The sequence below is a fragment of the Ursus maritimus genome, unplaced genomic scaffold (genome assembly GCF_017311325.1).
Source record: "Ursus maritimus isolate PB19 unplaced genomic scaffold, ASM1731132v1 scaffold_3, whole genome shotgun sequence".
Taxonomy (NCBI): Eukaryota; Metazoa; Chordata; class Mammalia; order Carnivora; family Ursidae; genus Ursus; species Ursus maritimus.
The window spans coordinates 15201734-15218438 of record NW_024425563.1 but is presented as its reverse complement, the minus strand read 5'-3'; the positions used below and the strand labels follow the sequence as shown (position 1 = coordinate 15218438).

Here is a 16705-nt window from a genome sequence, read left to right as displayed (position 1 = left end):
TGTTCCCCTTTTTTTCTAATGATGGCAACCCTATTTATAATACTGATTTAAGTGTGCTTACACTTTAAATCCTATTATGTAAAATACTGTATTTTTTGCATTTTATGAAAAATTAATAAAACTGGTTATCTTCTACATTACTGTTTCCCTGGAGTTATCTACATAGTTCATCAGAGGTTATCATGTTGACTCCCAAGTTGAATTTTTTAAAGTGCTGTGTTTTATGTTGCTTGAAGCTTTATTGCATACAAGGCATAATATCAAGAGTTTTTCTTACTCTTCCCATTTTTCCCAAAGGCATATATTTGTGACCTCTGTGGCACAACTACCTAATGTTTAAAAGTGATCTTTAACATGTATGTTTACAGCATCAAACTCTCATAATTATGAAATTGCAAAATAGTAAATAAACCTACTTAAATATCTGTGATTACTTTTTGCCAGGTCAGCCAAGTGAGCTCTCTAAGACTCTAAAACTATGAATGATAGATGTGTATCTTCCCCAATTTTCCAAAATAATTTAGAGTATCCATGAATAATATCTGTAAAGACTCCCTCTTAGGGATAATTTTGAGAGCATGAAAAACCTGCCTTATAGGGATATATTAGAGTTTGTTTTTAAGGAATATTATTATTTATGTCTTTTATAATCTTGTTATCTTAAATAGTTTCTATGTGGGGGCTTTTCCTCATTTTAGATATATTAGCTTGAAATAATTGGCTTGTTCACTTGTCTTTCCAGATACCAATTTATAGAAGAAGCTTTTCAGAATCAGAAAGTGATCATAGATACACTAATCACCAAACTGATGGAAAAAACAAAATACATAAAATTCACAGGAAATCAGATCCAAAACAGGTAAATTTACATTTGTGGTGTTATAAAAAATCATCTTTATATAACATATTAAGTATATTCACTCTTAGAACAGACATTTTACTTAGCTCATGGTGAAATAGGTCCAAGTAAGCTGTAGATGGCTCTAGTAACACATAGTTCATAAGACTTCTCCAGAAGCTTTGGGTTTCTGGAAACTGGGCTGGAAAGCATTCTTTCCAGCCATGAAATTTCAAAACTGTTATGGTAATAAACTACATTGAGTAATGTCTCGTTTATCTGACAGGTATTGATAATTTATAATTATCTGGTGTTTCAAATTTTGAAGAAATGTCAGGATTTAAAAACAAAACTATTTTTGCCTGTATTGTAAAATACTTTAATACTTGGTTATATAGATATAATTGCTTTTTTAAATGTTGGCAGATTTTGAGATGCCTTCTCTGGGCTGTCATCTTTTAACTGCAATAAAGTGGAGATCTTAGGACACCAGGAGACAGGGATCATTAAACAGTTTCACACACCTTTTATTCCTTATCAGATACAATACTTACATATGTTTCTACGTATTACTTGTTACACTTTTTGTTTTCCATAGGAGTCCTCTTAAATGTCCAAAGGCTCGTATCTCATAATTCAGTAATCAGGGGAGTAAACCACTAACCTCCACATGAAAGAAGGAGTTTGTCTAGCCTCCGCACTATTTTATCCCATTTGGAACCCACACTGACATTTACAACCTTTAAAACACCTATGAAATCCCCAAAATCCCATATCTCCCTTCTTTTGTTGTTTTGCATACAAAAGAAACCCATCACTACCTAAATAAATCAAGACATGCTTTTTAGAAAGGGCCTGAATAAGAGAGTCCTCACAGGGGATTTGAATGTTACTCAAGGAGAAAAAGTCTTTTGTGGTTCATCTTCCTTAAGACCAATCATCATAATGTGTTACACTTGTCATTTTGGAACATGGCTACAGTGGGAATTTTTTCCAAGGAATTCCCTGGTTTAACTGAATTCTTTTAAAGATATTCTTATACATAATTTACCCTCTTCTTGATGCTTCGGTATTATTATTATTATACCCATTTTTATTCACTGTGATAATAACAGTTCTATTGTGTGTCTTTTGTTTTTCTTCTTATCAGCTCTCATTTCATTTTACCTTTCTCTTTCACATAATAACTGTATTAACCAAGTATTGTTTCATTTACCATATTCTAATCACAATACTATTTTTGCCAAATAGAGTAAGTGATGGGTTTAAAGTTTATTATCTGAGTAGTTGAAAATTTGTAAAGGATATTTATGGAATGATGAAGAAAGATAGTTCTAGGCGTTTACCATCTAAGTGGCAAATGGTAGCAACTATAAAATAAATTTGTGTAAAAGATCCACCCTTGACAAAATGTATTCTTGACTTTTATCTTATTCTCTCATGTATATTGTGTGAGCTATAAGCCAAAGTTCACTTTTTTGTAACATATGGATGTCCATTTGGTCCTACACCCTTTGTTTAAAAGACTATATTGCTATTCAATTGCCTTGGTTCCTTTGTAGAAAATCAGTTGACAACATATGTATAAGGTTACTTCTGAACTCTGTTCTGTTCCCTTGTGTTTTTCTTTTTTGCCAGTACCCCCACTTCCTTTATCACTGTGGCTTTTTATAGTAAGTCTTCAAATCAGGTAGTGTGAATTCTCCAAATTTGTTTTTTTTACCTTTCTGTTAGTGAATTATGCTGTTTTTACAAAGTCCTACATTATTGAATGGGAAGATTTTGGTTTTTGAATTGTGGTAAGACTCAAAGAATCCCTGGATTAGGTGCTAATTGCTCATAATCTCTATAGACTACCTGACTATAAAAGGATTACATTTACTGGGCTGGCTTACTTTGGTATTAATTCATTTTTATGCATGTGCAAACAGCATTGCTTGTCCGTTTTTCATCACGTTCAACTATCATGAGGATTTAAATTAGTTTTGGAGGGTTTATTTTGTTTTGTTTCAAGGGGTTGTTTGCTTCCCAGGTCTGTCTGAGTTGATCTTATAGCCAATATTGGTGGCAGTTAACCACCTTAAAGAATTTGCAACAGAGAATAAAATCTATGCCCTATTGGTTTTAAGTTTCAGTGGGTAACTATTGGAGAAGCAGACTGGAGAAATGAAACTTTTAATTTATCTCAAATATTTAGTGGGTGTCCCATTATCCTCTTCTGCTTCTGTAAGATAGCCTGGTGTGATGCTATGTATTTTCTATCTCAATCTCCATGAAAAACAGCATTCCATTTTCTTAGAAGAGAAACTATACATGGTGGTTGATGAAACATAAAGTAGTATTTAGCTGCTTATTTAAAGACAAATGTGTTATTGAAAGTAGCAAACTACTATTGTTCTCTTTGCCTCTGTGCAAATATAATGAATGCTGTAGCAGTTCAGATGACTAAGGGTGACACATTTACACTTTCCTACTTCTTAGTTACAGTGGATACAATCGAACACTTTCAGAGTCATGGTTTTCTTATTTATAAATCTTTTTTTTTTTTTTTTGGTCCATCCTTTTAGGCCAAGTATTGATTTTCTTGGATGATTTTCATCATGATCTTTCCAAACCATATTTTCTTAAAATGTGTTCATTCTCTTGCAATTTTATACATTTTGATTTTAAGATTGAATTAAGTGACTCTGTCTTTCAGAAGAATTACATTTCTGCTATGTCATCTTCAAGAAAGTCAATTTAAACTGAAAGACCCTTAGAAACAGCTGAGCTTTTAAGAGTTGAAAACATTTTGGCCTAAGTTAGACATTAAAAAAAATCAGTTTTAAATATTATAAAACAATCTTCTGCCTTAGATTTTAGATTTTTCCCCCTTTCATTTAATTTTCAGGATAATTGAAGTAAATCAAAATCAAAAGCAGGTGGAACAGGATATTAAAGTTGCTATATTTACATTGATGGTAGAAATAAATAAAAAAGGAAAAGCTCTACTGCATCAGCTTGAGGTAAGTTACTATTAATGGGACAGTATGTTGTAACAATTTAATACAGTATTTTCTCATGTATTTTTGAATTTGGAATCCTAGCCTTTTTCATACAGTTGTTCCCGTTTATGACTCAGTACTACTTCTCCGTTCCCAGGTTTTCTTTTGCCAGGTTCTACACTGTACCTGACAGTTTATGGCTTAGTGTGTGCTTGGTAGCACAAAGCACAATGCCATGCTTGAAGAAGGAGCTCTGTAAATGTTGAAGAGATTAATCATTTTAGATTCTTTGAAGTGACAACTTCGGGTCCCCAAAGCCGTACAATTGAGCAAAAATTTTTAGAACGATAACAAAGCTGTATTTCATTTTCAAACATACACATTTAACCTTATGAGAAATTAGGTAAAAGGATGTGCCTACTGCTTTCAACATTTTATAGTCTTAACTGTGAAAGCAGTATGTAGCGAGGGATGCTCAAGACACTTAGGATAATTGTTTCTCACCACAGTAAGAAAGATATTATGGTCTTCATGGGCTTTATTACACTCATGAAGGTCAGGATCCAAAGTCAGTGTTTGACTCCAAGTAATAGGAAGTTACAACTTCTTCATGGTATGTTAATATAGTATTAATTGCATGGTATTTTAGTATTCTTTTAGTATATTGGTGCAGAAAGAATTCACAGTAAAGCAGCAATTTACAATGAGAAGAGAATAAGAATTCTAATGTTCAAAGATGAAAAAAAACAACACCCCTAGAAATAATTTAGTTCAAACTCTTTATTTTGTAGTTGACAAAATTATAAGGTCTTTGTCAGAGAGTCCTATCCCTCCTGGGAAAGCATGGTCATTCCCATGGTTTATCAGACATACAGGAAACAAAGACTAAAATAATTCTCTGTTCTTTGGAAACAGATAGTTACTTAGCGAAGAAGTGTTCTGTCCAGGCAACCTCACTTACAGGAACTATTTTTTCAAGGTTCTATGACTTTTTTTTTTTTTCAATAGAAGCATTTACACAATTTAAAAAGTTTTCCAAGCTCTGCTTAAAATCAGACATCACTTAGATTTGCTTTCTCAGAGATTAGCAGTGCATGCATTGCTGTGGCTCTTTCCAGACTTCTCTGTAAATCAGAATCTCTTGATAACAAAAGATGACCAGATCCCAAATCTCTAGGAATGAACCTGGTCATCGGTATTATTTGTAATCACCTTTATTGACTTATAGTTTTTGTAGCACCTTTTAAATATGCCTCTAGTCCTCATATCCATTCTCCTGGTTCACAAAATCCTCCTAAAACAAATGTAGCCACTTTTATCTAAGAATCCAGAAATCGGCCCGAATAGTTGTTACCATAGAAGACCGTAGTAACTAGGGCTTCTTGTTATCAATATGCAACCTCTCCCAAAGTCAACACAACTTATATTCTTTCTAGTATGTCTCCAAAGAAACATTTAGGCTATTTCTGACCTCTGTAAAAAGTAAGTAATCTCTAAACTTAAATTAGACGTGACAAAGCTATTGACCCATCATTGCAGTTTTTCCCTTAATTCACTTCAGCACCTGTGTATTTTCCAAATTTGAAACTGACTAGAGACAGGATCTAGGTTCCTTTTTTTTAAAATGAGAATGTAAATCCATATTGGAGTGTAGCAATTTTACTTTTAAACTTCAGGATCAGTAGAAAACTCTATTGTCTTCCCCTTTCCTTGCAGACAAAGACTTTTGGATAGAGAACTTTAAAATAACCCAAGTTCAGCGTGCTCTCTCTCTGTTTTTTTTTTTTTAAGATTTATTTCTTTATTTTAGAGAGAACATACATGTGCAAACAGGGGGAGGGGCAGTGGGAGAGAGAAAATCCCAGGCAGACTCCCCGATGAGCACAGAGTCTGATGCAGGGCTCTATGCTAGGACCCTGAGATCATGACCTAGGCTGAAACCAAGAGTTGGACGCTTAACAGACTGAGCCACCCACCCAGGCACCCCCAGTGCTCTCTACTTTTGATTAATCTGTGTTCTTTCTTGTGTTCTTTGCTTAGAGATATTCTGTATTCTGCTTTTATGTAGTTTTTCTGAGAATGCATTGGCACCTCTACTCATTTTATCAATTGGCTGCCAAGGTAATTCTCAGTAGACAAAAATCCTATCCTTTTCTAACCACATACAAAGTATGAGTGTTGTCTACCATATGGCATGACTGGGCACAAAGTAGTTGCAGTCAAGACTAGTTAATGCCTTGAAAAGTGAAATCCTGCGATTGCACAAATTGTGTGATCTGGTGATTTTATTAGATTGCTGGATAATATATCTATTTTATTTGTGAGTATTGAATTTAACAGGCATTTACTGTATCATAATCAATCCATGGCTTTTGGCCCTTTTTGGATATTGGAAGTTGCATGAACAGACACCTAAATTCCAGAATATGTCAGACTAGACCAAGGGCCGGGGTGAGGGTGTGCGGAGACAGTGATGGCAGTGGTGATGATGGTGGCAGCAGCAGAACCTCTGCAGTGTTGGGGGCACAGTGTTTTGTGACAGAGTGATCCTTTATACTAAAGGAGAAAAAAACACTAAGGATATTTTAAGTTTCTGTCATTTGGGTTCTCACAGGTGGCAGTTATTCTAATTCGGTAATCTGAAAATGACCATTAAAATGTGTTATATACAGGACAAATTTTGAAATTTTCTTCTTTTCAGAGTCTTGCAAAGGACCATCGCATGAAACTTATGCAACAACAACAGGAAGTGGCTGGACTTTCTAAACAATTGGAACATGTCATGCATTTTTCTAAATGGGCAGTTTCCAGTGGCAGCAGTACAGCATTACTTTATAGCAAGCGACTGGTGAGATACACTGAGCAATGCACTTAACGTACCATCAAAACACAGAGAAACAGTGCAGTTATTGGAATACTTAAAATTCAGAAATGTTCATTAGTCTCTTTGTACTTCATTGCCCTTTACCTATTTCTAATTTTTTTTTTTTACCTATTTGTAGTTTTAATTGATCAAAATATTTTGGTTTTAAAAAATATATTTAACTGCCACGGTTTAGGTATATAACTTCAGTTTTACTCTACCATTGTCTTTCCTGTTTGGTTCTTTTCCAGGTTTTCTCTCAGTGGCTATTGAACTTAATACTAAAAATAATGATAATAGTAAATATTTCCTGATTATCTATAGTGTGCCAGACACTAATTCTAAGCATTTTCCATGTAATATTTCTCTTAAACTTATGCATAATTTGGGGGGGTGTTGTTTGTTTGAAGTTTTTATTTAAATTCTAGTTAGTTAACATATAGTGTAATATTGGTTTCAGGAGTAGAATTCAGTGATTCATCACTTACATGTAACACCCAGTGCTCGTCAGAACAAGTGCCCTCCTTAATCTGCATCACCCATTTAGCTTATCCCCTGCCCGCCTCCCCCCCATCCACCCTCAATTTGTTCTCTATAATCACGAGTCTCTTAAGGTTTGCCTCCCTCTCTTTTTTCGCCCCTTTCCCCTGTGTTCATCTGTTTTGTTTCTCAAATTCCACATACGAGTGAAGTCATATGGTATTTCTTTCTCTGACTGACTTATCTCACTTAGCATAATGCTCTCTAGTTCCTTCCATGTCATTGCAAATGGCAAGATTTCATTCTTTTTGATGTCTCGGTAATAGTCCATTGTGTATATATGCACCACATCTTTATCCATTCATCAGTCAGTGGACATTTGGACTCTTTCCATAATTTGGCTATTGTTGATAATGCTGCTATAAACATCGGGGTGCATGTGCCCCTTAGAATCAGAATTTTTGTATCCTTTGCACTACTTAGTAGTGCAATTGCTGGGTCATTTTTTTATAGCTAGGTATACCTAGGAGTGCTTGGGTGGCGCATTCAGTTAAGCTTCTGACTCTTGGTTTCGACTTAGGTCATGGTCTCAGGGTCACGAGATTGAGCCTCACATCAGGCTCCACACTCAGCTCATAGTCTGCTTAAGACTCTTCCTCTGGGGGCGCCTGGGTGGCACAGCGGTTAAGTGTCTGCCTTCGGCTCGGGGCATGATCCCGGCGTTCTGGGATCGAGCCCCACATCAGGCTCCTCCGCTGTGAGTCTGCTTCTTCCTCTCCCACTCCCCCTGCTTGTGTTCCCTGTCTCGCTGGCTGTCTCTATCTCTGTCAAATAAATAAATAAAATCTTTAAAAAAAAAAAAAAGACTCTTCCTCTGCCTCTCCTCTCCCATCCCCCCTCATTCGCCCTCGTGCGCATCTGCGCGCTCTTTCTTTCTCTCTCTCAAATAATTTTTTTTTAAAAAAATCTTTAAAAAAAAAAAAAAGCTAGGTATACCTATCCACCCTTATTGTATGGATGATGAAACCAAGGCACAGAGTTAAGTCACGCGCCTAAGGTTACACAATTAAGAGGTATAACCAGAATTCTATCTTGGACACCTGAGCTTAGAGGCTGTTTCTCTTGTCCACAGTACATTGTTTACTCTGTCATTCATATATGGTACTGTATATTTCAACCCTATTTGCTACAGAAGAGTGGCTGTGTTATTAGATGAACAATTTTGATAGTAATCTATAACCTTGCTACTGAAGATATTTAGTCACTAATCACCTGAGGATTCTAGTTTAATAGTTGTGGAGTGGAGCCAGATTCTGTATTTCTCACAAGTTCCTGGGAGGTGCTAATGCCACTAGTCTGTCAACCATGCCTTTAGTAGCAAGGATCTTGAAGATACTTAGCCACTGGAAGTCAAAAACAGTTTGACTTACCTTCATTTTATTAAGGATTCCACAGAGAATTATCCTTCGAAATCAAATTAGGATGCATCCAAATCAGCTTTCTGTTCACCTGTTCCATTTCTGGAATCAAGTGGCAGAATTTTTCTGTGACCATTTTGAAATAAGGAAATGTACTTCTGGATAAACTTCTATAAACTAGGTTCAAATATTGAGTTCAAGACTTATTAAAAACTGATTTGTAACTATTTCTATAGCTATTCCTAATCATGCATTGTATTCACTCTTAGAATTTTTTTCTTTCATAATATTCAATGATATACTCTTTCTTGAGTCTTTTTTCCTTTTTCTTTTTTAAAGTGCTATATTGATGTAATGAAAAACAGCTTATATATACTACATATCTTCTCTGTTTTCCTGAATATTTTTCTGAAAGTGAAACAGAAAAAAAGAAAATGAGAGAATTGTCCTTTTTCAGTTATGAATGAAAAATTAGGAATATTGAATATTGTTTTTACATATATGTAAGAAGACATTCATACAATCAGATACTTAATCTCTTCTGTTTAAAAATTTCTCTAATTCTATGATTTTGTTTACTATGATTATAACAAGAGGAAACAATAAAAATAGAAGATGGAATTACTTAATCTGCACAATGATTTCTTGACATAGGAGAGAGGGAGATTGTTTTATTTTATATATAGGAGAAAATGGGTTCAGCAAATTATAAGGAATCAATTATAAGGAACCAGTACCTAATTGACTAAATCATTTCTTCCAAATTTTTAAAAGCCTATGGAATCCAAGTGGGTCTTTAAGGCATTATCAGTAGCCAATGTAGTTAATAAAATAATTTGCCTGTAATGCATATAGAGCTGAGGCTCATGATTATTTGTAAACACTTATAAGGGTTTCCAACCTCAAAATTTGAAAATTGCTATATTCTACAGCTCTGTTCTTCATAGTTCTTATGCTTGGTACATATAGCCTTGTTTACTCAGGTTATCCTTTAAATGATGGCTTTTATGTGCTTAAAAAATAAGAAGAAATGCCTTGCAGGTCTGAAATTCCAAGCTTGCAGTTCTAGTTCATTTTTTTGCTATAGGAATTATGGTCAATGAAAAACAAAACCCAGGGCAACAGTGGAATCTTTTCAGAAGTCCAGTTTTAAATACATTTTGAAAGATTTTCACAGGATTCTTCTGTCAGCCTGTTAACACTGAATTTATCCTTACATAATTTAGAAGGAGGCAAGAAATAATTCAATGGTAAGAGAGCTCTTACATCTTGACAGCAAAATACATCAGGAAAAAAAATGTTACTTAATAAGTAGAGTTTGCCCGAGTTTGATACTACTTTTAGACCTTGGCACAACTTAATTAGCAGGTAGATACTAGCTATCTGAGTTGTAAATAAATTGTGTCTTTTAGCTTCTCAACAGCAAAATAAGGGATTTACAGCTTAGTACTCGAAAGAGGGAAAGGTATGTCCCCAGGGATTTACCTCGTAGTTTCCTTTATTTAGAGCTGATTTTCTTTTAAGAAAGTGCTCACATTTCTGATTTTAACCATTTTTCTACATAAATGATAAAGAAGGGAAAAGTTATGTCCTAATGTAAGTCAATAAATGTAGAAAGAATAAGTAGATATGAAGAAGCACATTTGGTCACTCTTGTAGTTAAGGAGTCATCAAAGTATACTAATCTAGTGAGTAGAGAATTGATGGAATAGAGTTTCAGTGTAATCCTAGAATACCTCTTGCAAAATACTAATCAGTTACAAAGCGGGAAACCCAGTGAATTTAAGGTGGAGAAACTGGGCACCAAAATTGCCGGGTGATGAGGATTTGTATCAGCAGTTGTGGGACAGATTGACATCCTGAGCTTCCTGATCTGATATACTAAGAAATGCACATTATCATTTGTGTGGAATTCCTGACAAGAATGCTTTACTAAGTCTGATCAGGAAGAACTACACTCAGACTTGAGTTGAAGGTCATCTTGCAGAATATAAGACCCGAACTCTTCAAAGCCATCAAGGACGTAGATGACAGGGAATGACCAAGGAACTGCAGAGACATGGCAACTAAATACAATCTGTATTCCTTGATAGCATTCTGGGAAGTGACCCTGTGGGGAGAGTTGCCATTTAAATGAGGTCTTTGGATTGGAATGTAATGTTGTGACAAACCTGCTTTTGGAATTTGGAACTTGCTGCTCATGTTAGAGGGTCTTTGTTTTAAGATACACTCACTGGAGTGTTTGAGGTAGACAGAACCTCATGTCTGCAACTCGCTGTCAAAAGGTTTAGAAAAAGACAAGTAATAATAGTGTACGTTTGCAGAAGCAGTTGGGCAGGCGCTGGAACAAATGTGCTAATACATTAACAGTTGGGAAATCTGGGTGAAGATTTCAGTTTTCTACGATTTTAAAATTATTTCAAAATGATTAAATTTTGGGAAATGATAAAACATGAGTGTCTTTATGAAGGAAAATTCTTGGAATAATTATTTTGGTTAGCAATTTTACAGTGAGAACTGTTAGAGGATGTAAAAAATTAAAGGGAGAAAAACTTAGGGAGAGGAACATTGTGTTGAACGCCGTTTGCTACACAGTGTGCCATGTATTCCACGTAGTCGCAAAATAAGTTCATGGTTTTTTACTCAGAATTTATTATAGCTACTGGAAATAATTTAGCAACTGAAGCAAATTTATTTATTCAACACTTATTGAATACCTGCTATATATCAGGCAGCATTCTAAGCACTGGGAGAACAGAAAACAAAATAAAATCTTTGCCCTCAAGCAGTTGCATTTTAGTGGAGAGAGACAGTACTGAAATAAAATATGTATACTGTGACATGGTTTTAAGTGCTCTAGAGAAAAGTTAAGGAAAGGAACATTGGGAACATTGGGGTAGGGATTGTAGTGATATTTGAGCAAATACTGAAGGAAGTGAGGAAGCAAGCCCTGTGGGAAGTAAATACGCAAGGGAAGTAAATTCTCGCAGAGCAAGTGCAAAGATAGAGGTGGAAGTTTTTGTGATATGGATACAAGGAGGCCTGAGGGGCCGGAACAGAGTGAAGGAGCAGAAAGCAGAAAGTAGTACGAGTAAGATCAGAGAAATAATGCAAAGTCAGAGCGTTGTAGTTCATTATGAGAACTGTGTTTTTAATCTGAGTAAGATGGGGAACCATTGGAGAGGGGGACTTGAGGAGAAAGAGGATACTATACAATTTATATTCTAATCACTGTGGCTGTTGCAAATAGAGTATAGGTAGTTGAGGGCAAGGGAGAAATAAGGGAGACCAGTTAGAATCTTACTGCAATAAGGTGGCTTTTCCAAGGTGGTAGCAGGAGAATTAGTAGAGTTGATGGGAAAACTGGTAGGTTATCCATAAGGATAGAGCCAGTAGGATTTACTGACAGGTTGAATGTAGGGCTTGAGAAAAAGAAAAGAACCAGAAACTAAGCAGTAGGAAAAGTAGTGCTGCCAATAATGGAGATGGGGAAGATTATAGGACAAGCAGACCTGAAGAGAAAGATCAGAAGTTCCCTTTCAGACATATTAAATTTGAGGTGCCTGTCAGACAACCAGGTGGAGATGCTGACTGAGCAGTTGGAAGTGCAAGTTCAAAAGAGAGATCCAGACTTGAGATACAAATTAAGGAGTCATTTAAACTGTGAGACTCTATGAGATCACTAAAACTATGTGGGTATAGGAGAAAAGAGGGCAGTTGCAAGACTGAAAGAACTAACACTGGAGGCCGTGATGGTGCATTGGAACCCAAACCTATTCTCAGTGGCCCCAAAGAGTAGCAACTGGTAAAATAAAAGAAAAACCTTGAGGAGAGTGTAGTATGCTGAAAGCCAAGTGAAGGAAATGGTTTCAGAAAGGAATGGGAGGAGGGGAACGGGGGGGAGTAAAAATAGATGAGTTTTTTAAAGAGTTTGCTGTAAAAAAAAGAGCAGAAAAATGGGGCAGTGGATGGTAGGAGAAAAGGAGTCAAGAGTTTTGTTTTTAGCTGGGAAAAGTTAAAACATGTTTATACGTTGATAAGAGTGATCCAGTAAAATGGAAGCTTACGTGGTACAGGAGAAGGAAGAAAATTGCTGAGCAGTGTCTGTGAGTAGGCAGGAAGGGTTGGGTACTGTTGCACAAATGGGAGGACTGGCTTTAGAAGCATGGCCATTTAGGGGAACCTGGGTGGCTGAGTTGATTAAGCTTAGGAGTCTTGATTTCAGCTCAGGTCATGATCTCAGGGTCCTGGGATCAAGCCCCATGTCAGGCTCCGTGCTCCGTGGGGGAGTTTGCTTGAGATTCTCTACACACCCCCATCCCCCCACTCCAGCTCCGCAGCTGTGTGTATGCACTCTCTCTCATTCACTCTCTCTCAAATAAATAAAATCTTTAAAAAAAAAAAAAAAGGAAACATGGCCATTTAATCCATTATAATAGGTGGGAACACTAATACTGACTGACAAGTGGTGAGAATTTGTAGATGATCTCTGATTGTTCCTGCTTTCTCACTAAAATCATAAGCAAAATCATCAGCTGAGATTGAGAATGGGAGAGGAAGGAGGTGTTAGAGATGTGAGAGGAAAATTTGAGTAGTCATCTAGGAGAGTAGGGAAGTAAAGTACCACAAAAATGTCATGATAGCCAGTCAAGCTTAGGGGCCAACCTGAAGTAAATTGTGATGTGTTTATTAGTCCAGTTATATCTGGGCAAAAGTTGGGTTTAACCAGGGTGGTTTTGTTTTGTTTGGAGAAAGGTTGAGAGGGAAGGGAATATATCTGATGGAGTATGTGAGAGAAAGAGGTATTGAGGGTATCTGCAAGGTGGTTATGGTGATTGGCCCTGGGATTTCAGGTGGGTAAGGTTAATGGTGAGGTGAGATCAAAGGATAGGGAAAAATTATAAGAGCAAACACAGGACCCTTAAGGTTTATAGGATTATTGGTACCTGGGCACTAGAGGAAGCTGGAAAGAAGGATCAGCTGGTTGGATATTAAAATCATCAAGAATTATGACAAGAGTAATGTTAGAGATGGTGATAATGAGCCAGGAACTAAATTATTCAAGGACTGAGGGAGAATGACCAGGTATTCACTGAGGACTGCAGTGCGGAAGGAGGTGGGTGCGTGTGGTGTCATGACATGAGATTCAAAACACAGGCGCAAGGAGAACCATCCCTAGCAGGCCTGGTTTTGGGCTGAGATTAATTTGTACTTTCCATAACTCATTAGCCCCCTAATCTAAATGTTGAATTCTTTAAAAGAGTAAGTAAAATACATAAAAGAGCAAAATGTGTTAAAATTTATTTTATAAATATTTAGTTGGTGCTTCTCTGAAGTTTTCGTAATTCAAAAAACTGACTTTAACCTATCACTTTAAAATACTTCTCAGTTTTATATTCAGTAGTATAACTAATTGAATTATATCTCAGAACTTTTCACATGTTAAAAAAAAACTTATCCACATGTATAACTTAGATATGATTAGTTATTTTGTGTTAGCATTCATACCAGAGACCGTTTTTTGTGTATTTACTGGGAACTTAATAAATTATTTGCCTGATTAAAGACACCAATGTTTAGTTGTCTCTCCTTTCTTCTAGATTACATACCGGTTACGGCACCTTCTTCGAGCAAGGTGTGATGCTTCCCCAGTGACCAACAATACCATCCAGTTTCACTGTGATCCTAGTTTCTGGGCTCAAAATATTATCAATTTAGGTAGGCACATGTGTCCTTTTTCTCAAAGTGCCTTTGTTTCTGGAACTCTTAATGATTATGCTATGTTATTGAAAATGTCTTCCACCCCCAAAATGTTTTTCTTACCTTGTTTTGAAGATATGGAATTTTTGCAAGTATTTTATTAATGTTATGTATATGTGTGACACGTGCATGAATACAAATACACATATAAGTAAATGGATGATATGAACATCCTTTTTATTGACTCAGGGTATCTAGACTTTGGAATTTAGAAGTTCTTTTTTCCATAGAATCTTGTTTGTATTGTTAACTATAGGTTTATCAGAATGGGGTAATAAAACTTTTGACTCGTAACTGCCATCAAAACAGGATTTTTGGTGTTTGGAATATTTTCTGATAAAATAATATTTCTTTTATCGACTTACTTTTTTTATACTCAGTCATGAAGCGCCTAAGAGTTTATTTGCCTGATCTCGCTAGGGAAGACTTTTCATTTTTTTATTCTGCCTTTTATGTAATAACTATATATTTTTAAACTTCCTAATTAGAGTGTAACATGCACGCAGAAAAGTGCCCCAGTTTTAAGTATTGGAGCCCACTGAATTATCACAAAGGGAGACTATTATTTTGGTAAGATTAGGAGCTCAAATACCTTTGCAGGCAGTTGAGGAAGTTATTACTTTAGCTTCCCTACATTATTTGCTAATAGAAGTAGTCTTCACTTTTTGTCTCTTAATTTCTCATAGGGAATCTATAGAAACAGAAATTTAAGAATTCTCTATATATTCTTCATCAGCCACCAGTGTGGTTGACTGTGATTTTGACTATGTTTCAAAATCATCAAAGATGGTTGCTCTCTCATTCCCTAGGCTAGATTCTGGGTAGGAAAGGAAGAAATGGCCCGAAAGAGAGAGAGCCAGTGCTGTCATAATATACCAAGAAAGGAAGCAATAAGCTTATACAAATCTCTTCCGTACAACAGAAGAACAAAAAGGATGGTGATTAGGTGACCCCTGCAGCTGTTTGAAAGTGCATGCAGCAATGTATGTATTGATAGGTAGCGGGCAACTGGAATCACACACAGTCTCGCCTGTATTACTAAAAAGAAGCTTCTTAATACAAAATGTGTTTATAAGTAACTATCTTTTACCCTCCCCCACTAAACCACCACACATTCAGCTCTACAGAGAACCTATCCATATAAGTAGTCATATACAGAAATATATGTACTTATAAGCGTATTGCTTACACTATAAATCACATGATGTAGACATAGGTAAAATTAAGAATGTGTGTGTAACTATACACACATAAGTGGATATAGTTTTAGATAAATCTGTATCAGCCAAAAACAAAATAAAAACAGCATCTGTATTTGTGAAGTTTGTGAAAATCCTTAATAAAATTAAACAGTATCCTTTACTGTAAGACTTCTCAGAGCTATCATTTACAGCTGTGTTAAGTTGTCATTTACAATGAGATTTGCATTTTAAATATTCTAAGAAGGAGATAAGTTTCCCAAATTTGTTTATCTGTGGCTTCTGGGAAATTGAAGAGTGCGAGGGAAGAATATTGATCTAGATGAACATTCAGTTAATGTCTTGGTGAGTTTGGGTAAGTTGTTCAATACAACTTAGATCCCTTATCTATTAGAAGGACTGAACCCTTAGATCCCTTATCTATTAAAAGGACTTAAGGATATACATAGACTTACTATATTGCCTAACATACAGTGAGTATTTAATGAAGGATAACCATAATTTTTTGGGATGCTTATGCTTAGTAAATCAAACATTTAATTGAGTCTCCACTGTTGAAGAAGTCAAGCTTTGCCTTGTGCTTTAATCACACCTACTCAGAGGCACCTTTAGCACCTTTAAATTCTAAAAGTGTAACTGTAAGCCGAAGTATTGTCTATCAGAGAACTGACGTAGTATGCACTGTGAAGATAAAAGGAACTTGAGAGATTACGAATTGCTCATACTAAAGAATCAGAAATATGTTGCGGAAGTCTTAGAACCAATGTCAGGTTTGCTTGTTTTGCTTTAATAAACAACAACAGTTCTCAAGATGTAGTATGAGGTTCCTTTAGGAGACCACAAGGCCTCCCTTTTTCCAACTATGTGTCTGTTTGTGGCCGGTTTTCTTCAGATATTTCAATCCAAACAATATATAATGACACATAATGCAAAAACAGGAGAGTTCAACTTTTAGGTGAGACATGTAAAGAGATTTTTAACAATACTAAAACAATGCCACTCACCGCTAATTTTTTTGAAGTTATTTTTCATAAATGTGTTATGGGTTTATTTTTAAATGAATTAATAAGTAAAAAAATTTTTTAATAGTTTCTAATATAGTAAAATTTGATAGAACTTACATACACAAAAACTCTTTGGGGCCTTCTCTTTTTAAGAGTGTA

The 16705-nt window shown here is 35.7% G+C and overlaps 1 protein-coding gene across 2 annotated transcripts in view; it reads left to right on the top strand.

The window, feature by feature from the left end:
- The window catches only part of TRIM24 (tripartite motif containing 24), a 92858-nt gene that overhangs the window by 53882 nt on the left and 22271 nt on the right, over positions 1-16705 (top strand). For both annotated transcript variants that reach the window (XM_040643957.1, XM_040643956.1), the window contains exons 5-8: positions 743-859; positions 3729-3843; positions 6524-6670; positions 14184-14301. In XM_040643957.1, coding sequence (XP_040499891.1) covers positions 743-859; positions 3729-3843; positions 6524-6670; positions 14184-14301 — 497 coding nt within the window. The remainder of the gene's footprint in view (positions 1-742; positions 860-3728; positions 3844-6523; positions 6671-14183; positions 14302-16705) is intronic.